This window comes from Eutrigla gurnardus (assembly GCF_963514095.1).
Source record: "Eutrigla gurnardus genome assembly, chromosome: 20".
Lineage (NCBI taxonomy): Eukaryota > Metazoa > Chordata > Actinopteri > Perciformes > Triglidae > Eutrigla > Eutrigla gurnardus.
Window position 1 is genome coordinate 2,657,956 of NC_139931.1, and position 26,308 is coordinate 2,684,263.

Sequence of the window (26,308 nt, forward strand, 5' to 3'; positions counted from 1 at the left end):
AAAAAAAAAAGGTGGTAAACAGCTAAAATAACTTTATATCTTGTATCAATGTATGTGAAATGCTGGTCTCCAATAAAAAAACTTGGAAAAAAAAAAAAAAAAAAAAAAAAACACCACCCGCCGGCTATGTAAACAAAGTAGGCTCTGAGAACAACACACACAGAGGGATAGTGACTTCTCTCTCTGCTCAGGGAAACATTTTAACGATGTGGATGTAGATTAGAGAACCTTCAATTATTAGGTATTTTATAACAATGTTTTCCTGTAAGAAATGACTTCCTACATGATTCCACCAAAACATATAATATAGAAGAAGAAATCAAATAACATAATTAAAAGAAAAGACATGAACCAGGGAAGCAATGTCAGACTTCATGTTTATTGAAGAAGCTCGGACAGAGTCAGATTTCAGACTCTGATTCTGTTTTTTATTCAGGTTTAACTGCTGGTTGTGATCTCCCTTCCATATTCGTCGATTTCCTTTACGATGGTCACCACCCTGGTGGTCTTGGTGGTGGTGGTGGTCTGGCTGCTGCAGGACGGAACATTGTGATTGATTCATTTTTCTTTCTTTTCTGTCTGATAAGACTTAAAATTATGTTTTTTTAGTTGGAAAGAGAAACATGGATAAATAGCATTAAACAAGTGGAGAAAACTCCTTTTACACTGTGGTTTGTGTGTGTGTGTATGTATGTATCTATCATATATCTTACATATGAAATTTGTTTTTTGTTATTTTACCAAAATTAAGAGATAAAAGTTGAACTTGTGATTTAAAAATCTAAATTTTATAAAAAGAAAATTTAGCCATGCTAACAGCTACGGTTGCTGAAGTCTGTGTGTTTGTGGTCAAAACTGAAGCATGTTGGCAACTATGTGATGAAATTCAACTTTATTGATCCTGTGACTTCAACTTGTTGGTTTACATCCAAACAGCTGCAGAACTAAAGACGTCCAATCAGCCTCAACAGGAGTCAGTGTTCGCGGATCATTAGCTAAAGTTAGCATGCTAACACGCCCAGCTAAAAGCTAAGGACCCTCCACTCACCTCTCTCCGTCCAGCAGCCTTCTGTACTCGGCGATCTCCAGCTCCAGTCTGGTCTTGATGTCCAGCAGCTCGGCGTACATCCCCTTCTGGTTCTCCAGGTCGCCCCTCAGCTGGGCCAGCTGCTGCTCCAGACCCTCCACCTGCCTCTGGTAACCTGCCAGCATGTTGGCGTAGCGGCTCCTGGTCTCCGCCAGAGTCACCTCCAAGGCTCCTTTCTGTTGGGGAGGAAGAGTTCGGACAGGAAGAAGACCCTTTAATACTTTAAACCAACGCCTCGCATTCACATTAAAACTGAAGACCAACTCTGCCAGAAAAGAAACCCACTAATGAAATGACGTAAATATGAATCCAGATGTAAATCTGACTGAGGACATATATAGTGTTTCGTCACCTTGCTGATCTGAGCCTGCAGCTTGATCTCCAAACTCTGGAGGGTTCGTCTGACCTCTCCGATCTCAGTCCTGGACGTCTGCAGGGTCTCAGTGCGAACAGACACCTCTTTGTTCAGCTCGGCCGACTGGAGGAAGGATCCATGATGTTATTGATCAGATATCAAACAGAAGCGTCGTGTCATCTGATAGTATGACAGTAGGGGCAGCAGTGACTACATTCAGGACAGGAAATGGGACTTTGTGGTCTCACCTTGGCCTGGAACCAGGAATCCAGCTCTCTGCGGTTCTTGGCGGTGACACCCTCGTAGTGTTCTCTGATCCCGGCCATGACGGTGGACAGGTCTTCCTGAGGGGCGGCGTCCACCTCCACGTTGACCTGGCCTCCCATCTGGGCCCGCAGGGCCAGCAGGTCCTGCAGGAAGACGGCGGTTAAACTTGTGCCTTTTTATCTTTTTATTTATTTCCTGTCTGGTCTCAGTGGTCTCACCTCCTCATGGTTCCTCTTCAGCTGGATCAACTCGTCTCTCAGACCCTCTATCTGCATCTCCAGGTCGGACCGGCTCAGGGTCAGTTCCTGCAGGACCCTCTTCAGACCGGCGATGTCGGCCTCCACAGACTGACGCATGGCCAGCTCGTTTTCGTACCTGAACAAACGGAAGAATGAGCTCAAGAAACCCGTCTGAAAGACTCACAAGAAGAAGGACTGGATCTGATTACTTTGTGTTGCGTTCTCCACTCACTTGAGTTTGAAGTCGTCGGTGGCCAGCTGGGCATTGTCGATGCCGAGGACGAGGGCGGCGTTTCCACGAGCAGCAAAGTTGAGCTGAAAAGTTCACATAGTTATAAAAAAGGTCAAATGAACCTGAAAGTTAAAGAGCCTTTTGTGCTTTTGTGCAGGTTGTGTCCTCACCTTATCCTGCAGGTCTTTGATTGTGACTTTGAACAGGGAGAAGTCGTGGCCTTCAGGTTTGGTCTTGTTCTCCAGGAACCGTCTGATCTTCAGCTCCAGCTCGGTGTTGGCCTCCTCCAGGGTGCGCACCTTGGCCAGGTAGCTGGACAGGCGGTCGTTGAGGTTCTGCATGGTGGCCTTCTTGCTGGCGGACATGTCCATGCCGTCTGCCAAGTTGAAGCCGCCTCCAGCACTAAATGAGGAGGCAGCCTTGGAGACCCGGACTCCAGATCCTCCGGCTCCCCCGTACACGCTGCCACCCCCCATGCTGCTGAGCAGACGGGAGGAGGAGGACATGGAGGGAGCCGTCATGGTGGAGCTCCTCATGCTGCTGCGGCTGGAGAAGGAGTTCATGTCTGAGGGTCGGCTCGTCGTCGGCTCTGAGAAGAGAGTGAAGAGCTGCTGGGACGGCGGCTCCTTTTATCCCTCCAAACGAGGCCGGGGGTGTGGTGGTGGTCGGCAGGTCGGCATGCCAGACATGCCAGGTGGGTCACAGAGCAGCCCCGGGGCCAGGAGAGCAAACCGGTCCGAGCTGAGCCGGTGAGGTCCAGCAGGTCTGGTTGGTTCTCTGACAGAGCAAGTGTTACAGTCAGACTCCTTTTTATTCAATGTCCCCCGAGGTCACAACTATTCCCACAATATCTCACACAAACATATTATTTTGTGTTTAGAAAAACACTCGTCAAGGTAAGAGATGATGAACAAACACAGGGACAAGGAGTTCAGTTAAAAACCAGACGAGAACCCAGACTAGAACAGCAGCTCCCTCCTCAGTTGCGTTTCATGCTCAACTAATAAACACAGAATTAAAACATGAATTAAGACAAAAACGTAGCCATGATAGGAGCTCCCGGCTGCGGCATGTCAAGGCCACACCCCTTCCAACATGGGACCTCATTTCAGAATAAATATCTATGTAAGTCAACACAAATCTTATTTTTCTTTTATCTCATTTGAATTCCAGAACAGATTTCAGAGTGTAACCTCCCGTCTCAGACATCTGTCCTGTCTCACCATCACTTCACATACCAGCAGGCTGCCTGTGTTGGGTTGGGTTTCAAACGTACGAACACAGCGAGGCGTTTGAGGACCATCGGGTGCTCAGGCCTCTTTGTGGACCGACACAACCAGCCAACCGGGAGCTGAGAAGGAACAGGCCCATCGGGTGAGGCTCCATTCCTGCTGCCTCATCCATCAGCGTTCGACTGCTCCGGGCGATGGGAAGAAACTAAACACCGTCAGGCATGTAAGCAATGTTGCTTTTAGGCAATAAACGGAGTTACTGCAGCTACAATTACTGTCTTTGTGATTAGACAATATTAAGTTAACTTTCTAATCCTTCAAGGGAGGAGTCATAATATTATTTATAAGGAATCTGATTCGAAATACATAGAAAATTATCTCTTTCTTCAATGCTATAAAACTTTTAAACCTTTGCTTTTCCTGCCGCCAGAGACACGTTCCACCAGCCAAACCTGCATAAAGTAAATAATAGGGGTGTGACGATACACTCCGCTCACGAGACGAGACACGATATTGGGTTCACGAGAACGAGACGAGACAAGATTTTAAGTAAACTACAATGACCAAATATATGACTGGACCAACAGACTTTAATTTAACAGAGTTGCACATGCATTTTGAAATATTTTATTATAACTCTTTACATGCATGACGTAAGCATGATCTTTTAATAAACTTCTTTCAAACCAAATCAAAGTTCTACTTTGTCGATACAGAGTGCAAATAGTGCAAACGGAGCCTGACCAAGTAAGTCATGAACAACATGCTGCAACTACAGCATCTTCAGCATCTCCGACATCGCAGCTGTCGGAGAATGCTTCCGGAGTTTTGTCTTAACTCTGGGCTGGTGATGCTGCTATGGCAGCTCGCTGCTCAAGGTAACGAGCCAGCATATCCAACGTGCCCGTCATTAACTTGTGTGATGGTAATTGTAGCCGTTTCTGCTTGGACATTTTCACCGCGGTAGCCGCTGAACTACGATGAAAAAAAGCAGTCACACGTCTCACCCGCCCGAGTAAACGAGCGACGTGGGGAACACCGAGGCCAGCTTGGGTTGCGAGATTTATAGTGTGCGCAAAACAGATGTGCGACTTCAATCCCGCGTCGCGCACGGCCACGTCCATATTACGTGCATTGTCGGTAACAATAAGCGATGCCGTGGTTGGGTTTTTTAAGCTCCCAGTCAGTAACAGCTGTCTGTAAAACCTCAGCTATGTATAGCTCACAAATCTCGCGAGACGGATTTTTAACGCGACGAGAAATATCGTCGACTTTAATCTACGAGATCTCGTCACACCCCTAGTAAATAACTTAGAATTTAAATGATCATTCTCTTCTCCAAGGAATGAATGATTTTATTCATTATGAATTAATGAACTTTTTCTCAGAACATCACTTTAACGTCAATCTATTATATTTTTGGGCACTTATTTAACTGACTGTATGCAGAACAAAAGACAGAAGTGAGTGATGTCGTCATCATAGCGACAATGATGTGACTCACAGGAGGCAGAATCGTTGATTATCTGTTGGTGGCCAAAGCACCAAAACAATATTAGTAATAATACTAAGGACCATGAAGTCCTTCAGTCAGTTTTACATCTCTAACTCCTACAGACAAGATCAGGAATATAACTACGGCTTCCCTCCCCCCTTGTACTGGCGTTATGGTGGAGAACACTCAAAGCCTGTTATTATGACTTATTTACAACGATCAGCCATAACATTATGATAATCCTGTATATCTCGTTAACATGGGACCTGTCAGGATCTATCAGGCAGCAAGTGACGGTTTTGTCCTCAACGTTGGGTGTTAGAAGCAGGAAAAATCGGTGAGCGTAAAGATGTGAGTGACTTTGACAGACTGTGATGGTAGACAACCGGGTCAGAGCATCCCCAGAACTGCAGCTCTTGTGGGGTGTCTGCAGGGGTCAGGTCCTATCGAAAGTGGTCCAAGGAAGGAAAACCTGGGACCGGGTAAAGGCTCATTGATGCACCTGGGGAGCGAAGGCTGGCCCGTGTGGTCCGGTCCAACAGACGAGCTACTGGAGCATGCTGCCCCCTGTTGACAGACCGGTCGGGGTGCCATGCTGACCCCCGTCTGTAAACTAGTTAGGCTGGTGTCTTTATTATCCTCCAGGGAGGTGGAGGGAACGACTCAGCTCTGCTTCTCTTCACCCGCCTGCTGCTTGGCTCATTTTCTGAAAACAGTGTAGCATTAAACCATGTTGGAGCCACAAACACACGCTCATGATCTTCCTGGTGGAAATGATTATAAAAACAGCATCTTGAGAACTTTCATATGCTTTCAGCTCCCACAGGCTTCAGAAATATTACATCTTTAGCAAGTTAAAAAAATGTATCTCTACTGTAAAGTTTGAAAATATTACAACTTTCTGAAAACGTCTGACTTTGCTGCTCGTTGAAAGGCCACCAACAACTTCAAAATAGCTTGTTCAGCTGAAGGAGAATTTTGCTGACGGATAATTGAAGGTTTTTCACTTGTGAGGTGTTTGTGGTCCGACTGGATGTTGGGTCCTCGGGGCTCTGTGTGGACTAACAGGATGAGACCATCAGGTAATTAACAGTTGTGGTGGCCAAGACACTATTGTGATGGACAAAAAGCAGCTCGGACCGGTTTGCTCTCCTGGCCCCGGGGCTGCTCTGTGACCCACCTGGCATGTCTGGCATGCCGACCACCACCACACCCCCGGCCTCGTTTGGAAGCATAAAAGGAGCCGCCGTCCCAGCAGCTCTTCTCTCTCTGCTCAGAGCCGACGACGAGCCGACCCTCAGACATGAACTCCTTCTCCAGCCGCAGCAGCATGAGGAGCTCCACCATGACGGCTCCCTCCATGTCCTCCTCCTCCCGTCTGCTCAGCAGCATGGGGGGTGGCAGCGTGTACGGGGGAGCCGGAGGATCTGGAGTCCGGGTCTCCAAGGCTGCCTCCTCATTTAGTGCTGGAGGCGGCTTCAACTTGGCCGACGGCATGGACATGTCCGCCAGCAAGAAGGCCACCATGCAGAACCTCAACGACCGCCTATCCAGCTACCTGACCAAGGTGCACACCCTGGAGGAGGCCAACACCGAGCTGGAGCTGAAGATCAGACGGTTCCTGGAGAACAAGACCAAACCTGAAGGCCACGACTTCTCCCTGTTCAAAGTCACAATCAAAGACCTGCAGGATAAGGTGAGGACACAACCTGCACAAAAGCACAAAAGGCTCTCTAACTTTCAGGTTCATTTGACCTTTTTTATAACTATGTGAACTTTTCAGCTCAACTTTGCTGCTCGTGGAAACGCCGCCCTCGTCCTCGGCATCGACAATGCCCAGCTGGCCACCGACGACTTCAAACTCAAGTGAGTGGAGAACGCAACACAAAGTAATCAGATCCAGTCCTTCTTCTTGTGAGTCTTTCAGACGGGTTTCTTGAGCTCATTCTTCCGTTTGTTCAGGTACGAAAACGAGCTGGCCATGCGTCAGTCTGTGGAGGCCGACATCGCCGGTCTGAAGAGGGTCCTGCAGGAACTGACCCTGAGCCGGTCCGACCTGGAGATGCAGATAGAGGGTCTGAGAGACGAGTTGATCCAGCTGAAGAGGAACCACGAGGAGGTGAGACCACTGAGACCAGACAGGAAATAAATAAAAAGATAAAAAGGCACAAGTTTAACCGCCGTCTTCCTGCAGGACCTGCTGGCCCTGCGGGCCCAGATGGGAGGCCAGGTCAACGTGGAGGTGGACGCCGCCCCTCAGGAAGACCTGTCCACCGTCATGGCCGGGATCAGAGAACACTACGAGGGTGTCACCGCCAAGAACCGCAGAGAGCTGGATTCCTGGTTCCAGGCCAAGGTGAGACCACAAAGTCCCATTTCCTGTCCTGAATGTAGTCACTGCTGCCCCTACTGTCATACTATCAGATGACACGACGCTTCTGTTTGATATCTGATCAATAACATCATGGATCCTTCCTCCAGTCGGCCGAGCTGAACAAAGAGGTGTCTGTTCGCACTGAGACCCTGCAGACGTCCAGGACTGAGATCGGAGAGGTCAGACGAACCCTCCAGAGTTTGGAGATCAAGCTGCAGGCTCAGATCAGCAAGGTGACGAAACACTATATATGTCCTCAGTCAGATTTACATCTGGATTCATATTTACGTCATTTCATTAGTGGGTTTCTTTTCTGGCAGAGTTGGTCTTCAGTTTTAATGTGAATGCGAGGCGTTGGTTTAAAGTATTAAAGGGTCTTCTTCCTGTCCGAACTCTTCCTCCCCAACAGAAAGGAGCCTTGGAGGTGACTCTGGCGGAGACCAGGAGCCGCTACGCCAACATGCTGGCAGGTTACCAGAGGCAGGTGGAGGGTCTGGAGCAGCAGCTGGCCCAGCTGAGGGGCGACCTGGAGAACCAGAAGGGGATGTACGCCGAGCTGCTGGACATCAAGACCAGACTGGAGCTGGAGATCGCCGAGTACAGAAGGCTGCTGGACGGAGAGAGGTGAGTGGAGGGTCCTTAGCTTTTAGTGTTAGCATGGTAACTTTAGCTAATGATCCGCGAACACTGACTCCTGTTGAGGCTGATTGGACGTCTTTAGTTCTGCAGCTGTTTGGATGTAAACCAACAAGTTGAAGTCACAGGATCAATAAAGTTGAATTTCATCACATAGTTGCCAACATGCTTCAGTTTTGACCACAAACACACAGACTTTAGTATCTGTAGATGCTAGCATGGCTAAACATAGTTATTACAAAATTTTGATTTTTAGATCACAAGTTCAACTTTTATCGCATCATTTTTGACAAAATAACAAAAACTTTCAGAGATAAGCCTCTGCAGATTTAAACCAAACAACAGCAACCAATACATACAAACCTGGTGTAAAAGGAGTTTCAATTAGTTTTTAATATGACCCATCAGACAGAAACTTCAGATATACAAATCAATAAAAACAAACTGAATTGTTCCTTCTCTGTCCTGCAGCAGCAGCAGCCACACCACCACCAAGACCACCAGGGTGGTGACCATTGTACAGGAGGTCGATGAATCTGGAAGGGTGATCTCAACCAGCAGTTAAACCAGAATAAAACCAGAATCAGAGTCTGAATTCTGAGTCTGTCCAAGCTTCTTCAATAAACATGAAGTCTGACATTGTTTCCCTGGTTCATGTCGTTTTATTTGACACTGACGTATCAGCTGCTGCTTTCACTTCATTGAACAGAATCATATCTGATGTATGAAACATTAAATATTTTTATCTCCATCCATTCCTCACACAATGTTTATTGTTGTGTTTCGATCAATTATCAATCTTCCCCAGGAAAAACACTTCCTCCCAGGTCTGTAAACAACGAACAGCAGCCGAGGGGTGTCCTACAAAGTGAGATTAGCGGGTCAGGCGCTGTTTTCCTCAGGCACGACTCGCCCGGTGTTTGTGCTCGTGTAGTGCTGTGCATCACATTTTTCTGGAGGTTTTTAAGATACGTAAATGCTAAAATATTCTCAATTTTGAGCACCAGGTGTAGAGTCGCACCACTGAATTATGTCACACTTGGCCCAGACAGCCAATAAAATGAGGCTGGCTTTACTACTTAACCACATCCTTCCTGCTTTGCTGGTGGATGTGGTAAGAACGGACAATGGAAGGTTGATATTGGTGGTAACTGATGCTGCAGACCGAACTTGGTTTCGACCGTTTGTGTTCAGATTTTTTGATTGAAAAGCACTTTTCAATAATCATCTCCTTTTGAAAGAGCATCACCATTTGGGTAAAATCCCCTGGACCTCGGTGCCAGAGGAGTAGGAGGTTTTCTTTGGACACCAAGAATTTGTTCCTGATGGTATTCACTAGGAGCAATACAGATTCTCAGATGAGCATATAAGTTATATTCAAAGTATTTGAGACGTACATTAGTAATAACTTAATTTGCATGGCATCTTTAGTTTATAAAGGGCTTTGAGAGACAAAAAGCAAAAGCAAGCTATAAGGCAAGTTAACCACCAACAGCCGGTAAAAACCAAGACGACGGAGACCAAAAACCAAGATGGCAGCAAACAAAACCCAACATGACGGAGACCAAAATAAAAAAAAAAAATGCATTGTTAAAATCGCAACAGCTGAAAGGCAAAGATGCTGATGATCAAAAATCATGATCGTAACAGACACAAAACACAATTGTAATAGCCACAGAAGTCTTCCCAGGTGAGATTCCTCTGTGCCTGGGCCCACTTCATCCAGGCATCCTGTTGTCGCCTGGCCACTATTCTATTTGGTCATCCTTCCTCACCAGATTCTGCCTCTCTTTCCTGCTGGCAGTATTGTATATCGAATCACGTTAATGAGTCTGGCCAGAGAGGAATTCATCGTGGTATGTGCCTGAGATCGTTGCTGTTCCCATACATCTAAATGCTACTCAGGCTGCTTGACAAGGCCAGTCATCTGCGGAATGAGCGGCTCAAGTTGTCCTCAAACCTTCCACTTCAGTCATGGGGACTTCAGCAAGGGCCAAAGGATTCTTGGGAGTATCCCTGTTGGTAAAACTTGGCCTTCAATCTTCTGGGGTTGCCCAGACTTGTCCACAGTTTTCAGCTTGCACTCCAGGATGGCTTGCATTTCAGGCTGCAGTTTAAGACCTTCCCGAGACTCTTTACTAGTTTTTCCACTTGGGCCTGTTGCAGAGCTAGATATCATGGTGGTTGGTCTCTCCTGGTGTCACTATAAATGCATGTGGCATTAGTTGTTGCCGCCTCCGAAGCATGTCCATCAGGTGATCCTCTTCTGGCCAAAGACCTGCACAATCAACCTGAAGGGTTCACCATGAATGGAGCGCTCTCTCCACAGGGTTAGGAGCTTCTTCCCAAGGATCGCCCTAACATCTGCCAGGCCGAACTTTTTGACTTCTGATGCTTTCCTAAACAGCCTGTAGAGTGACCCGAGTTCTTCCCTAAGCCACTGGATAACTCAATGGTTTGGAGCACCTGTTGATAGAGCAGTCTTGGCTGCCTCTGTCCCATATTGCTCAGCTGTTCACTGTGATAGTGACCATAGTTTACAGCCAACTGTCCATGTCCTGCTTGGCAGTCCCTTCCATGATGCGGTCAACGTCTTCATCAAACTCAGATTGGTGTATTCGTTTTTGTTGTCAGCAAAGAAAGCCTGGCTGTGCCGAACTGGCTTCCTTGTACACCCCTCAGGGGAAAATTCTGTTTGTATTTAGAGAATAATGAAGGAATAACTACAGGTGACGATAGTCGCAAAGAGAAAACAAACATCTGAAAATAGACAAAAAGAAAATAAACAATGGAACGAAACAGAAAAAAATTAATGTTTAACTAAAATGGATAAAAGGATAGTTGTGTCTCCTCCCCTGATGGTCAGGGGGCTGTAAACTCACCCGACCGGCTTGACCTATTTGCTCTTTGCTGTTTGTGGTGGAGGTGGTAGGAGAGCGTGGAGGCATAAAAGGAGCCGCCGTCCCAGCAGCTCTTCACTCCGCTCAGAGCCGACAATCAGCCGACCCTCAGTCATGAACTCCTTCTCCAGCCGCAACAGCATGAGGAGCTCCACCATGATGACTCCTGCCATGTCCTCCTCCTCCTCCTCCCGGCGGTTCGGCAGCATGTACGGGGGAGCCGGAGGATCTGGAGTCCGGGTATCCAAGGCCTCCTTCTCCTTTGGTGCTAATGCTAGTGCTGGCAGCGGCTTCAACCTGGAAGACGCCGCCAATGTTTCCACCAACGACAAGGCCACCATGCAGAACCTCAACGACCGCCTGTCCAGCTACCTGGACAAGGTGCGCACCCTGGAGAAGGCCAACACCGAGCTGGAGCTGAAGATCAGACAGTTCCTGGAGAGCAGGACTGAACCTGAAGGCCACGACTGCGCCGCATTCAAGGTCACCATCAAAGAACTGCAGGACCAGGTGAGGACACAAAGATGGGAGACCTACAGTCTGAGCACAAAAAGCTCCTCTAAAGGGCTACTTTACCCACAATTTAGCCTCTGAGGCAGCATTTCTTCACAGGCAGGCATCAACATTCCCCACCAATCAATTTCATGTCCTGGGTTTAATTCTAGTTGAAAACAGTTGCATACATTTTACACGTCAGGTTTATAGGATGCAGAAGGCTTTGAAAATTACATTTCACCCAAAGAACAAGAAGATCAAATTTGAATATATAAATGAAATGTTAATTTAAAACAATGTACATAAATAATACACTACCAGTTGAACCTGTTAGGTACACAAATCAACTTAAATACTTCTTCAGTCGTTATTTTTTATTGATTTTACTGCAGTATTTTATGTCTTTCAGGAGACTACAGTCAGAATTTTCAAAAAAGTTCAAAAGAATTTGTAAAAAGAAAGGAAACTTTTAAAGCTCAATAATATCACTTCTAAGATGGAATTTTTGAGTAGAACTCAAATCTTAAAATTACAACCTGAAAAAATGTAAAATGAAGCATAGATGTAAACTTAAAGTAGTATGTTTTACATGTGTAAACATCAAGTAGCTTTACATGTGACTGTTAATATGTAAATATGCATGTTTGTTCAGCTTACTTCAGTAAATATGTATTCAGTATATTTGTGTTAGGGCTTTTCACTAAATGATTATCATGGCCGGAAGAATTCAAGTTGACAGAAGATTTGGGGGTTGAACAGATCTCTCACCTGAGTGTGATGTCACCAGAGAAACAAACTGACCAAGGTTCTTTTTTAGTTTTTGACATATTTTTTACATTTAGGTTATTGAGGCAGTTTAACTTTTGGTAATTTTTAAGGGATATACTTTTCAGTTTTTTAAGTGATGTTTAATAAGTCTTTTTTTTTTCATTTCACAAATGAGTTTTTTAAATTTAAGTTTTACAACTTTGTTTATGAGTAAATCTTTCTTTTCAACTTCTTTCAGAGGTTAAACATAATAATCATATTATTGTTTTATTATGTATATTACAGTGATTTACATGATAAAGATAATTTAAAAAGGGTAAAACATTGAAATACGGTTGTAATCTACTGATTAAAGACCGTTTTTCTCTTCCTTCCTGTACAGATTAACTACATTGTTCGTGGAAACACCTCCTTTGTTCTCGCCATCGACAATGCCCAGCTGGCCACCGACGACTTCAAACTCAAGTGAGTGGAGAACGCAACATGAAGTAATTGGATCCAGTCCTTCTTCTTGTGAGTCTTTCAGACGGGTTTCTTGAGCTCATTCTCCCATTTGTTCAGGTACGAAAACGAGCTGGCCATGCGTCAGTCTGTGGAGGCCGACATCGCCGGTCTGAAGAGGGTCCTGCAGGAACTGACCATGAGCCGGTCGAACATGCAGCAACAGATAGAGGGTCTGAAAGATGAGCTGATCCAGCTGAAGAGGAACCATGAGGAGGTGAGACCAGACAGGAAATAAATAAAAAGATAAAAAGGCACAAGTTTAACCGCCGTCTTCCTGCAGGACCTGCTGGCCCTGCGGGCCCAGATGGGAGGCCAGGTCAACGTGGAGGTGGACGCCGCCCCTCAGGAAGACCTGTCCACCGTCATGGCTGGGATCAGAGAACACTACGAGGGTGTCGCCACCAAGAACCGCAAAGAGCTGGATTCCTGGTTCCAGGCCAAGGTGAGACCACAAAGTCCCATTTCCTGTCCTGAATGTGCTCACTGCTGTCCCCTACTCTCATACTATCAGATGACACGACGCTTCTGTTTGATATCCTGATATCTGATCAATAACATCATGGATCCTTCCTCTAGTCGGCCGAGCTGAACAAAGAGGTGGCTGTTCGCACCGAGACCCTGCAGACGACCAGGACTGAGATCGGAGAGTTCAGACGAACCGCCCAGAGTCTGGAAATCAAACTGCAGGCTCAGATCAGCAAGGTGACGAAACACTACATCATTCAACACAAATATTTTTAGTTTGGTCGTTTCTCCATCTCATGTCTGCAATTCTTCCAATGAGTGAGATTGATAGATGCATCTATTTGTCAACTATTTGGTTGAGTAGGTTGAAATTACGCCGCGTTCAGACCTGGAGTTGGGCCTGGACCAGGTGATGGTCCCGATGGTAGCGCTGGAGGATTCCAGCTCTCATGGAGCAGTTTGAGATTTTAGAGAATCTCCTGAATTCTTGTTGTGGGACTCATGGATTCTGTAAATAAAGTAATGTGTCATCTGCGTATGAACGTATTTCATGGTTTCTTCTGGAAGACAGGAAAGGGTGGATGTCCTTGTCTCACCACCTGTGCAGTGTTATATTTGATGATCTTAACTTGTTTATTGGCCTAGTTGATTAATGACATTGAACCTAAAATAGAGGCATCATTGTTTCAGAATCAGCTTCATTGGATGTTTTTCATTGGTTGGTGTAAGTTTGGCAGGGTTCAAATGTGGTGGGGTTTTATTGTTTTCTTTTCCTTCTTGTCGTTCGGAATTTGGTGTTTTCGGAAAGATATCAGTCTGAGAGGTTTGAGCAATTTCATGTTCTGTTCCATAACATTGACTAGGAATCTCAGTATTAAGGATTAAAGGGTCGTCGTACTTTTAAAGTCAACCTGACAGCAACACTACTGACCCGACCATCAATCCTCTTCCTCCCAATTAGAAAGACGCTGCCGAGGCGTCTCTCATGGAGACCAGGAGCCGCTACACAAACATGCTGGCAGGTTACCAGAGGCAGGTGGAGGGTCTGGAGCAGCACCTGGCCCAGCTGAGGGGCGACCTGGAGAACCAGAAGGGGATGTACGCCGAGCTGCTAAACATCAAGATCAGACTGGAGATGGAGATCGCCGAGTACAGAAGGCTGCTGGACGGAGAGAGGTGGAAATACATACCTATTAATACATCATGATATAAAGATAAAAATGATAAATGGTCCTAAAATGGAATATTTTTAACTACTTTTAGATTATGTGTTCTCTTATCTTGTCGGCATGCAACTGCCCCATTTGCACCCATGTTAAACCAGATTAAAAAACTTAAAAAGAAAAAAAAAAGCACACCGCACCACTTTTCTAACTTTTCACAAGCATCATCATGACAAGCACAGTAATGTCTCACTAAGGGGATCATAACACCTCACAGTTATGTTTGTTTGTCAGGTGTTCTTCTGCTTTAAGCAGGAGTGGGACACTTATTTTCGGCCAATGGAAATTGAAACATTTATTTTTTGTGTCCCGTGTTCCTGCAGCAGCTCCCACACCAGGGTGGTGACCATCGTACAGGAAGTCGACGCCTCTGGAAATGTGATCAGCAGCAGCAGCGGTCACATTTAGCAACAGTTAGCATCAGATGAAGTCAACCGAGTCCTGACCTGCTTCAATAAAAATCAAGTCTGACATCGTTTCCCTGGTTCATGTCGTTTTATTTTACACTGACGTATCAGCCTTTTCATGTTTTTATTTCACACCGACGGATCTGCTGCTGCTGCTTTGACTTGAGTAGATTTGAGTGGATGGATTAATGAGGTGTGAGGAATTATGAGGAAACAACCAGCAAAAAAAACTAAATAATTATGAATAAGAGAAAGAAAACAACCTGACCAGAAAATAATAGAACAGTACATCTTCTTCCTACTGACAACAGAAAGAGTCCAAGAGATGTTTGAGTTTTAAAGAACTGAATACCAACAAACTAAAGTAAACTGTTTAGTTTCGGCCGGTTACCAACAGAGGAAGACTGCCCTCCAGTGGCAGCCATAAGAACTGTAGCTTCATATAATTAATGACAGCTCCGTACTTTTAAAGTTGATGGCACTTTTATGAGAATGTATTTTTGGGGTTCAAGCAAAAGCAAAAACAGAGGGGTTATTGTGAGAGCAGGAACTGCCCCTCCCCCAAATGTTGACCCTGCTGCCTCTGGCATTTTAAATAATGCAACATGACTGCATGTGTTATTGTTTATGTTGTATTATATTGTCCACTGATTGATGTTTGTTCAAAAAGTTTGTGTATGTGACAACTAAATGGTTATTATATTAATAATATGCATATATTTGTCACATACATACATTGTCAGTAATGTAATATCTGTTTATAATATTATTTTATAATTTATAGGCTGAATGGTTTGTTAGAGCACCACTAAAACACACTAAAGATTAAAAAAGATGTGGTGTTGATAGCATAGACATGAAGCTTCTTTTAACAGCATTATGTACGGTTACAAAGCATCAGTTATGTTTTTTTAATTTACTATCCAAATCTGAAGGTCAGAGTACAATATTTTAGAATAGAATTGAAATTGAAGATTGTACAATGTTGTATTATTTTTTATTTGTGATTTAATTTAATATTTGAAATTATTGTATTGTTTATTTTATCCTACTATCCCTGACTTTGACCTTGAGTTTCCTCGAGTGACACAGCGCCTCTCTAGGTTGTAACTAAAGGTAAATGTCGGCCGCTCTGTGTGGTCAAAAGTGGTATCACACGGCCTGAACATTTATCACAGTGAAGCAGTCGACGTTTAATCTCGTGAGAAAAGTAACTGAATTGAGTGTTGAAGCAACAACAAACAAACATCTTGGATGTTTTCACGTCTTGTTAGCTTCACATCGAAGCTAATTTCTCGTCTCCGGGAGACGATCCAACAGTTGACAGGCAGCTTTAATAAGCAGTTCCTCCCTTTACTCATTATGTGACCTAAATGAGTGGAGAGCAGTGAAGCAGAATACCAGTGATTAATGGATGGACTAAAAAAAAGTCATGACATGTCAAAACATGTCATTAATAAGAGGGTTTACTGCTGAAGATACTGGTGATTTAGATAATTATGGGACATTATAATCAAGACTGGTAATAAGCAGGTTCATGGGATTTTAAACGTTAAGATGTAATTAACTTGAGAAGATTAATTTACTTCTTCAGCATAGAATCTGCCAGGCTTACTATAATCATGTTATAATAATAATAATAATCATAACACTTTTACCCATAAAGTTGTAATATTTTCTTTTCAGACTCAAGCTTCTATTTATTCCTATTTAAATGCATCAGTAACCACTTTGACCAGGTGCAATGATTACATTATGGCACAATTACCCAGGTGAAATTAATTAATTTAAAATATTAGTTTGGTGCTATAAAAGACTTTTGCAAATTATTCCAACTTTATGGGCGACCCTGTATACAAGCAGTGGTACAAGCACTGTACAAGTATCATTTATTTGAGTATTTCTGCTACTTTATGCTCCACTTAAAATAAAATTTTACTACGTCACAACCACCAACGTTGCAGATTCTGATTTTTAAAAAGACACAAACTTATACTTACAAATTATGTATTATTACAGTTTAAACAACCAGCTATAATTCAACACATTGTTTTGTAAATTAATGATTAGAAAACGATAATATATAGTATAATGTGTACCCTGACAATTGATAATAAGTGTATTTTGGCCAGATTGTTGCTTACTACAATATTGTAGTATTTCTACACCAAGTACCACTAAGTAACGACAATCAAACATAAATAAATGCCAGCTGGTCTTGACTTACTTGTTTGATGCTGATACTTTATTACTTTTACTGAAGTAAAAGTTCTGAATACTTCTTCCACCACCAAGTTTATCCTTTTAACACCGAGTCTTCACTAAGACCGAGAAAGTGGACCACATCAGTCCAGTTGTGAGGCTCCCTGTTCACGATGAACCATCCAGACCTCAAGGTCCGTTTTAGGCCTGGTTCAGGTCTTAGGTTTAACAAAACCTGGAGAAGCAGCATTCAGTTTGTATGTTTCAAATATCTGGTACAACCTCTCAGATAACTCGATTTTATTAAATGATGTCTTAATTGTTGTATTTTATTTATGTATCCATGTTTATTCTATTTTAGCTTGTTTTTATTTGAAACTCTCTTGACTCTTAAATGACCTTCGATCCTTGTGTAAAGTTTCATTTGTAAAGTGATGTTTTCTTTGGCGTGCCTTGTAGCAGAATGACCATGATAAAGAAACACGCCACGCCTTCCACGTTTGTGCACCGAACAACCTGAACGCAGGAATGTGGAGGTTCAAATCTCCTTAATAGTAGTTTCTACTGCCTTTCTGTAAGCGACTCTTTACATAAGAACCCTGAAACACCAGTACTTTACTGCAGAAAGTCGTAAAGCATGCCGTCCATCATCGGCTGTGAGAGATCAGCCGTTAATGTGAACCCGACGCTCCGGAACAACCTGATCAATCAGCCTTTCTGGCAGCTGGTGTCGACCCGTTTGCATGAAACCTGGTCGGTCCAGCCCTGCTGAGTGACGGCTTGGATGTTGCCGCTGTCAGCGAGCAGAAAGTCACGCATCACATGGGCAGGAGTGGTTCAGGGTGTAAGAACAGGTTTGTTAGTGTTAACGCCTCACTGATGGAGCCTTCACCTTCATTGATTCCTCCCACTGTTGGCGGTGTTGACGAAGGCGTGATTGGCGCCGTGATGATGGATGTGGTTCAACAAAGGTTGGAAATCAGTAACCAGAAAGGTTTTAACAATCGAGACAAATGGATGGCAAACAACCCCGACTGTATCAAAGTTCAGTCTGAAGAACGGGTTCAGAGGTCAGCCTGAGACGAGGAACTGGTCTGATGTAACAGTAGATGCATCAAAGTGAAGCAGCTCTACTGCTGCAACACTGTCGAACAACAGCTCAGGAGACAACCACATCTACTCATTCATTTAGATGACAAAACCTACGTTAGCTTAGAAAACATTCAACGTTGTGTTACAGAGCATACTCAGATTTACATTTAAAAACCATTGGTGGAGCTTTTAACGAGTCATAATTCTTTAACCTCTGCTTGGTGACAGCAGAGTTTAATCAACACTTTCAGTGACTTGAGTAAATTAACTTTCCATCGACTGAATTGTGGTTTTCCTTTCCTGTTCGACAGCATCGCTGGCACAACGTCCTCATTAATACAAAGTCTGCAGCCTCTGGAGAACTTTGATAAACAGAACCCATCATTGTTGTGTAATTATAGCACTTTGAAGGTTACATTTTTATCAGACCATCCCTGCCACGCCCAGGAAAGGTCTGCTGTGCACATACCTGACCCGCAGCTTCACCTGTTGCCTTGGTAGTCGCTCGCTGAGTGATTGACGTCTGCGGGAGGTTTAAATAGGGAGGAGAAAGTCCTGCAGCTCCTCACTCTCCTCTCGGCATCGTCTCACAGCAGGAAGACACCATCCATCATGACTTCTACCTACTCTCGCACCACCTCCAGGTCCATGAGGAGCTCCAGCGGCTCCATGGTCAACATAGGCGGTGGGCGGATAACGGCCATGAGGGCCGGCAGCGTGTACGCTGGCGCAGGAGGCCAAGGGGCCCGCATATCCATGGCCTCCTTGGGTGGAGGCTACTCCTCGGGTGGAGGCTACTCCTCGGGTGGAGGCTACTCCTCGGGTGGAGGCTACTCCTCCTCCACTAGCTACGGAGTCTCTGGCATGGACGACAGCCTCATCGGCAACGAGAAGTTCACCATGCAGAACCTTAACGACCGCCTCGCCACCTACCTGGACAAGGTGCGCACCCTGGAGAAGGCCAACGCCGACCTGGAGCTGAAGATCAGACAGTTCCTGGATAGCAAGGTCAGGCCCAGCACCAGGGACTACAGCGCCTTCCAGGTCACCATCGCTGACCTCACTGCCAAGGTAAGACTCACCCTCACAGATAACCCTCACCCTCCTCACCCTCACAGGTAACATGTGCAGGTGCAAAGAGGTAATGGAGCAGCAAAGATTCAGCCAGAGCTGTTGTAGTCACATCAGTACTACTAGTAGTAGTGAATGAGGAGGGGGGAAGAGTAATTTCCTTTATCGGCTGATTTTGATGTATAAATAAGATAATTAAAAACAAAGAACTGAGCCTTGTGTTTCTACTGTATTTTCATTTGGACCCGTTTGGACCCAACTGTCTTCGTCAGTAGCCGTATTGAGGAATTTGATGCATCATTTATAATCATCATCCTTGAGGATGACTTGAATATGACTGTTGGCACTCACGTGTGATGACAGATTCAGGCGGCTATCAGGGGGAACGGAGCGATCCATCTCAGCATCGACAACGCTCGCCTGGCTGCAGACGACTTCAGGACAAAGTGAGTCTCTAGTCGTTGGTGTAAGCGGTCCAGAGACCAAATGGGGGGTCAGAGTGGATCCTCCTCTGTAACCAACAGCTGTAGTAGTAGAGGTAGAAGTTGTGGCAGAGGTAGTAGTAGTAGTAGTAGAGGTAGTAGTAGAGGTAGACGTAGTGGCAGAGGTAGTAGTAGTAGAGGTAGTAGTAGAGGTAGAGGTAGTAGTGGTATTAGTGGGGGTAGAGGTAGTAGTAGAGGTAGAGGTAGTAGTGGTATTAGTGGGGGTAGAGGTAGAACAGACTCAGGTGTGACATGATTGACAGGTGAGACATTTAAGTTTGGCAGCAGTTCATGAATGTTTGTAATTAAGGAGTCATGTTACAGCATGAATGAGTTCTTCAAGGCAACAAACATAATCACAGATTCACTCCGTCTGAAATGAAAAACAGCTCAGACTATAAAGTTTATCACTATTATCGATTCTATATATGAGCTGGTCACTCTTCCTCCTGCAGGTACGAGAACGAGCTGGTGATGCGTCAGTCGGTGGAGGCCGACATCGCCGGTCTGAGGAGAGTCCTGGACGAGCTGACGATGAGCCGGTCCGACCTGGAGATGCAGATCGAGGGCCTGAAGGAGGAGCTGATCTTCCTCAAGAAGAACCACGAGGAGGTCAGAGAACACCCGGTTCATCCAATTAGACATTTTTATTCATCTAAAATTATATTTAATATAAGAATAATTCTGTGACTGCAGAAAAACCCCCCAGTATATTTTACAAAACGAAATCTTTTGGTGATGCTTCTTTTGTGAAGCAGTTTGTAGCTTGTTTTTGTGAAGTGCCTTATAAGGTAGAGAATTATTGTCTTATTTTTGTTTTATATTATCAATAGCACTACATCCATTAAATCTGTGATTCTCAGACTCATTCATATAAATGATGACTTATTTTAACAAAAGGCTTCATAGATTTAGTAATTTTTCATAGCTGACATTAAGATCTAACAAGGGGACACAGTGAGTCCTGGACCAGGAGGACAAGCAGCTCACGTCTCTCTGGTCTCTGCAGGAGCTGCTGGCGTTGCGAGCTCAGATGACCGGTCAGGTGAACGTGGAGGTGGACGCCGCTCAGGGACAGGACCTCAGCAAGATGATGGCCGAAATGAGAGAGCACTATGAGGCCATCGCCGCCAAGAACGGGAGGGATCTGGAGGCCTGGTTCCAGGCCAAGGTAACGTCATGACATCAGTTCCTGCTGACAGACGACACCCGTCACCTACACGGTGTGTTCATGGTGTTTGTGTTTTCGCAGTCGGACACTCTAAACAAAGAGGTGGTGATTCAGACGGAAACGCTGCAGACGTCCAGGACGGAAATCACAGAGGTCAAACGGACGCTGCTGGCGCTGCAGATCCAGCTGCAGTCCATGCTGGGCATGGTGAGTAGTACAAGTACCTTTACTGCAGTAATAGCAGTACAAGGACCTTCACGGCAGTAAGAGTAGTACAAGTACCTTCATGGCAGTAAGAGTAGTCCAAGTATCTTCATGGCAGTAAGAGTAGTCCAAGGACCTTCACGGCAGTAAGAGTAGTCCAAGTATCTTCACTGCAGTAAGAGTAGTCCAAGTATCTTCACTGCAGTAAGAGTAGTCCAAGTATCTTCATGGCAGTAAGAGTAGTCCAAGGACCTTCACTGCAGTAAGAGTAGTCCAAGTATCTTCACTGCAGTAAGAGTAGTCCAAGTATCTTCATGGCAGTAAGAGTAGTCCAAGGACCTTCACTGCAGTAAGAGTAGTCCAAGTATCTTCATGGCAGTAAGAGTAGTCCAAGGACCGTCACTGCAGTAAGAGTAGTCCAAGTATCTTCATGGCAGTAAGAGTAGTCCAAGGACCGTCACTGCAGTAAGAGTAGTCCAAGGACCGTCACTGCAGTAAGAGTAGTCCAAGGACCGTCACTGCAGTAAGAGTAGTCCAAGTATCTTCATGGCAGTAAGAGTAGTCCAAGGACCGTCACTGCAGTCACGGGGCGTACCCACCAAACGCGATGAAACTTCATCGCGCGACAAGATTACATGTAAAGTCAATGCAAAGACGCGATTAGACGCTTCATCGCGCCGGGCGACGCGATGGACGCGATAGCGCGGCGCGATGGACGCGAAAAATCGCTTCATCGCTTCATCGCGCCATCGCTTCATCGCGCCATCGCGCCATCGCTCGAGTTGAAATAATTGAACTTTTGCGGCGAATTCGCGTGAAGACGCGCCGCGACAGCCTATCAGCGTTGAGATCGTCACCGACGTGCTGACGTACGGACGTCCTGGTGTTCCCTCGCTTTTTGCCACAATATTTATATATTATATTATATTATATATTGCCCATAATCAAAGTTGGGGGGCGCACGCACGCGCGCACACACACACACACACACACACACACACACACACACACACACACACACACACACACACATATCAATCCCAGCTCTTTCACACACAGAGATCTTTTTTTTTGCGATTGTTTATCACTGGGGCTTATGGCCGGCTATGAAGCACCAGTTCTGGGCAGAGCAGCAGCTAAACCTCCCGGTCCTGTACCCTGGTTAGCAGGTCTTCAAACTGGGCAACAGTCAGCCTGAAGTACCGCTGGAACCGGCCGTCGTCCAGGCGCAGCTCCTGCAGGAGACGGTGGAACTCGCCGAGCTCACGCCGCCTCCGTAGGGTAGCATGCACCCAGAACCGACGTCGGCGCCTAGCCCGCAGACGAAGCTGGGAACTTCTCCAGAGTAGATACAGTGCAGCGATGGTGGTTATCTCAGCCATGATCGACGAGAGAATGAAATGGCGGAAGAAATGTTGTTGTTTGGGCGAGCTCGTCGCGCGACGCGATGACGCGATGAGGCGTTTTTTGGCATATTGGACCGGCGTCAAAACTGGAGCGTCTAGCGCGACGCGATTTCATTTGTCGCGCGTTTCAATCGCGTTCATCGCGTTTGGTGGGTACGCACGGTAAGAGTAGTCCAAGGACCTTCACTGCAGTAAGAGTAGTCCAAGTATCTTCATGGCAGTAAGAGTAGTCCAAGGACCGTCACTGCAGTAAGAGTAGTCCAAGGACCTTCACTGCAGTAAGAGTAGTCCAAGTATCTTCATGGCAGTAAGAGTAGTCCAAGGACCTTCACTGCAGTAAGAGTAGTCCAAGTATCTTCACTGCAGTAAGAGTAGTCCAAGGACCGTCACTGCAGTAAGAGTAGTCCAAGTATCTTCACTGCAGTAAGAGTAGTCCAAGTATCTTCATGGCAGTAAGAGTAGTCCAAGGACCTTCACTGCAGTAAGAGTAGTCCAAGTATCTTCATGGCAGTAAGAGTAGTCCAAGGACCTTCACTGCAGTAAGAGTAGTCCAAGGACCTTCACTGCAGTAAGAGTAGTCCAAGTATCTTCACTGCAGTAAGAGTAGTCCAAGTATCTTCATGGCAGTAAGAGTAGTCCAAGGACCTTCACTGCAGTAAGAGTAGTCCAAGTATCTTCATGGCAGTAAGAGTAGTCCAAGGACCGTCACTGCAGTAAGAGTAGTCCAAGTATCTTCATGGCAGTAAGAGTAGTCCAAGGACCGTCACTGCAGTAAGAGTAGTCCAAGGACCGTCACTGCAGTAAGAGTAGTCCAAGGACCGTCACTGCAGTAAGAGTAGTCCAAGTATCTTCATGGCAGTAAGAGTAGTCCAAGGACCGTCACTGCAGTAAGAGTAGTCCAAGGACCTTCACTGCAGTAAGAGTAGTCCAAGTATCTTCATGGCAGTAAGAGTAGTCCAAGGACCGTCACTGCAGTAAGAGTAGTCCAAGGACCTTCACTGCAGTAAGAGTAGTCCAAGTATCTTCATGGCAGTAAGAGTAGTCCAAGGACCTTCACTGCAGTAAGAGTAGTCCAAGTATCTTCACTGCAGTAAGAGTAGTCCAAGGACCGTCACTGCAGTAAGAGTAGTCCAAGTATCTTCATGGCAGTAAGAGTAGTCCAAGGACCTTCACTGCAGTAAGAGTAGTCCAAGTATCTTCATGGCAGTAAGAGTAGTCCAAGGACCTTCACTGCAGTAAGAGTAGTCCAAGGACCTTCACTGCAGTAAGAGTAGTCCAAGTATCTTCATGGCAGTAAGAGTAGTCCAAGGACCTTCACTAAACTGTTGAGCGTTTATCTCTGCAGAAAGCGTCTCTGGAGGAAACTCTGGCCGAGACTCAAAGCCGGTACGCCATGCAGCTCTCTGGGTTCCAGATGCAGGTGAGACAGAAAAATGTTTTTACCCGTCTTTAGCTCTAGCACGTCTCATTTCTACGGCTTCACCTGCAACATTTCCTCGCCGTTGCCCTGCAGGTGAGCAGCATGGAGGAGCAGCTGGGCCAGCTGAGGGGCGACCTGGAGAGACAGGGACAGGAGTACCAGATGCTGCTGGACATCAAGACCAGACTGGAGAAGGAGATCGCCGAGTACAGGAGGCTGCTGGACGGGGAGGCGGTCAGCACGTGAGTGTCAGGGGGCGGGTCCTCAGGTGTTCTTCATCCTCATCATCACCACCACACCTAGAGAGGATAAGTCAGAAAGTATTTGACAAATAATTTTATCATGAATAGTTAAAAAAACATAAAGGGTAGATAAAATAAGTCAGGTCATAGGTCACAAACAAAGCAAAGACAATAAAATTAATGAAATAAATAATAATTAATGACATCATTTTAAACACATTTTCAGTAGGATGCGAGTAAGATTATAATGAATAATCAGGAACTAATTTAGTAAATAAGATATTTAACTGAAAATATAAAATCTGAAAGACTAAAAATAATGTATGTTGAATAATGTTTTCTGTCCATCAGCTCAACGTCCACCAAGAGGACGATGGTTGTAGTTCAAGAGGTGGTTGACGGGAAGGTTGTCTCCACTTCAAAGACATCATCCTCCGCCATCATCCGCTAGCTGCTGCCGGGGGCGATGACGCCGTCATCATCGTTGTTAGCCGACGTTGAGAATCTGATGCTAAAAGAATAAAATGAGAGTCCAGATAAACACTTTTTTTCTGTTGCTGTGATGTTGGCTTCCGTTTTCATACATTACATGTAGATAAAATGTAGCTAAACGCAATCAAAATTCAATGCAACACAGCGCCATCTACTGGAAACACCAAGTGTATTCAGTTTCCGTGGGTCAGCAAGAGAAAGACCGGCCATCTCCTTCATTCTGTCTGATATAAAAGAGCTCAAAAAACACAACTGTGTTAATTTTCAAAGAACCCAAAGTTAAAATATTCTGAAATAAAACGGTGAGCTTGTGTTATTCTGTTACTTTGTTCCCAGTAAACTAATTTTAAACTTCCCGTATAAAAAAGGGACACAGCAACCAAAAACACCACAAACAGAAATGACTTCTGAATCTCTGATGTTTAAAAGAATGTAAAGTTCAGCAGGTTTGATGTGAAGAACATGATTCAGTTCTGATATATATATAAATAACGATGCTGCCCCCTGCTGGTCCACCTCAAACACCGACTGTTTTAGTTTTTACTGCTTCTGACATTTTTGTAGTTTTATTTTTTTCATCCCTCTGCAGGTTGATTCACGTCCTAATTAGGAGAGATTTGACTCCATCACATTCTTTATTGCCTCTGGGCCTCGGTCCTCATCTTACCTGCACACATTAGAACTCAATACTCCTCTGGTGGCAGAACGATTTAGCGGAGATTTTGCAGAGTAAATAACATGTATGTAAGCTTACAGGCAGGGACAGATCGAGGTCCAGGTCCAGGTCCAGGTCCAGACTCAAGTAAAGAGAAGCTCAAAGGTTCCTGCAGCATCCTGCAAGAAAGCAGCACAGTGACAATGATGGTCTGTCAGCAAATTAATGGATCTGGGAGGCTGATGAGGAAACGAGATGCAGGCAGACAGACAGACAGACAGACAGACCGGTGGGAACAGGCAGACAGGTGGGGACAATGAGACGGGTCAGGTGGCTGCAGGTCTAATGAGGGAGGTGGGATCAGGTGCGTCGCTCAGTGAGTGATGCTGAAAGGAGAGAGTGTGAGGACACCTAGTGGAGGGATGTAAAACAACAACGAAGGGGACCAGAGACAGACGGACAGAGAGGACGGCTAAACGGCTACATTTTATATGTAAATAGCGATTATTCTTACTTTTAAAACAGGATTTATTTTTAAAAGTGGATGAGCACTGAAATGAAAGGATGAATATCTACAGAAGCCTGGAGGACACTCCCCAAGACGTACATTGACTTTCATTAATTCCCCAACCCATGCCCTTGTCTTCGGTTTGCAATAGAGGTGTAACGATTCATTCGATGAATAGATGAATCGAGTATTCTCTAATAATAATAGCAATAGTTTTAAACACTTTGATGAGTTAATCACTGATTATAATATTCCAAAGAGTGAGTACTTGAACTATATTACCTTACGACACTCAATTGAAAAATGTGTGTCGATAGATAAGATGAGAACTTGCGTACAAACATTTGAAAAAATTATTTACAGTCATAACCTGCCAAATAAAAATGCAGTTAAATTATGGTATTCAACTCTGAATCATAGCACTGGCGATCAATTTGATGACTGTGCAAAAAAATGGGCCAGAGATCTGCATAAACAAGAGGAAGAGCGGTCTTGGAACGGTATATGGAAAAATGCGAGACAACCTTTTCGATGTATAAAAAATAAATTAAGACAATTCAAAATACTCAACAGATTATACTACACACCTTCAAAATGATTTAAAATGTTTATACAAGAAGACAGTAAATGTCTAAAATGTGGCAATACTGATGGAACTTTGTTTCATTTACTCTGGGATTGCCA

At 45.0% G+C, this 26,308-nt stretch overlaps 3 protein-coding genes across 3 annotated transcripts; 2 read left to right on the forward strand and 1 right to left on the reverse strand.

Moving 5' to 3' along the window:
• Positions 1 to 438: 438 nt before the first annotated feature.
• LOC311031427 (keratin, type I cytoskeletal 50 kDa-like) lies at positions 439 to 2,751 on the reverse strand (the record flags this gene model as incomplete). The annotated part of the gene is made up of 7 exons (XM_084037739.1): positions 2,351 to 2,751; positions 2,181 to 2,263; positions 1,928 to 2,084; positions 1,691 to 1,852; positions 1,440 to 1,565; positions 1,049 to 1,263; positions 439 to 532 (listed from the first exon to the last, which is right to left on the reverse strand). Exons 1-7 carry the CDS (start codon positions 2,741 to 2,743, stop codon positions 439 to 441), a joined length of 1,230 nt encoding a protein of 409 aa, XP_083893865.1. The 5' UTR covers positions 2,744 to 2,751.
• Positions 2,752 to 6,205: 3,454 nt separating this feature from the next.
• On the forward strand, positions 6,206 to 8,496 carry LOC311031428 (keratin, type I cytoskeletal 50 kDa-like). The gene is made up of 7 exons (XM_084037740.1): positions 6,206 to 6,603; positions 6,691 to 6,773; positions 6,870 to 7,026; positions 7,102 to 7,263; positions 7,389 to 7,514; positions 7,691 to 7,905; positions 8,389 to 8,496. The coding sequence occupies exons 1-7, from the start codon at positions 6,211 to 6,213 to the stop codon at positions 8,480 to 8,482; spliced, it is 1,230 nt and encodes a 409-aa protein (XP_083893866.1). The 5' UTR covers positions 6,206 to 6,210; the 3' UTR covers positions 8,483 to 8,496.
• A 2,435-nt stretch (positions 8,497 to 10,931) lies between these two features.
• On the forward strand, positions 10,932 to 23,973 carry LOC311031429 (uncharacterized protein; the record flags this gene model as incomplete). The annotated part of the gene is made up of 14 exons (XM_084037741.1): positions 10,932 to 11,327; positions 12,463 to 12,545; positions 12,642 to 12,798; positions 12,865 to 13,026; positions 13,161 to 13,286; positions 14,011 to 14,225; positions 14,596 to 14,650; positions 18,496 to 19,044; positions 19,408 to 19,490; positions 19,982 to 20,138; positions 20,536 to 20,697; positions 20,779 to 20,904; positions 23,653 to 23,727; positions 23,821 to 23,973. The coding sequence occupies 14 exons, from the start codon at positions 10,932 to 10,934 to the stop codon at positions 23,971 to 23,973; spliced, it is 2,499 nt and encodes an 832-aa protein (XP_083893867.1).
• Between the last annotated feature and the right edge of the window lie 2,335 nt (positions 23,974 to 26,308).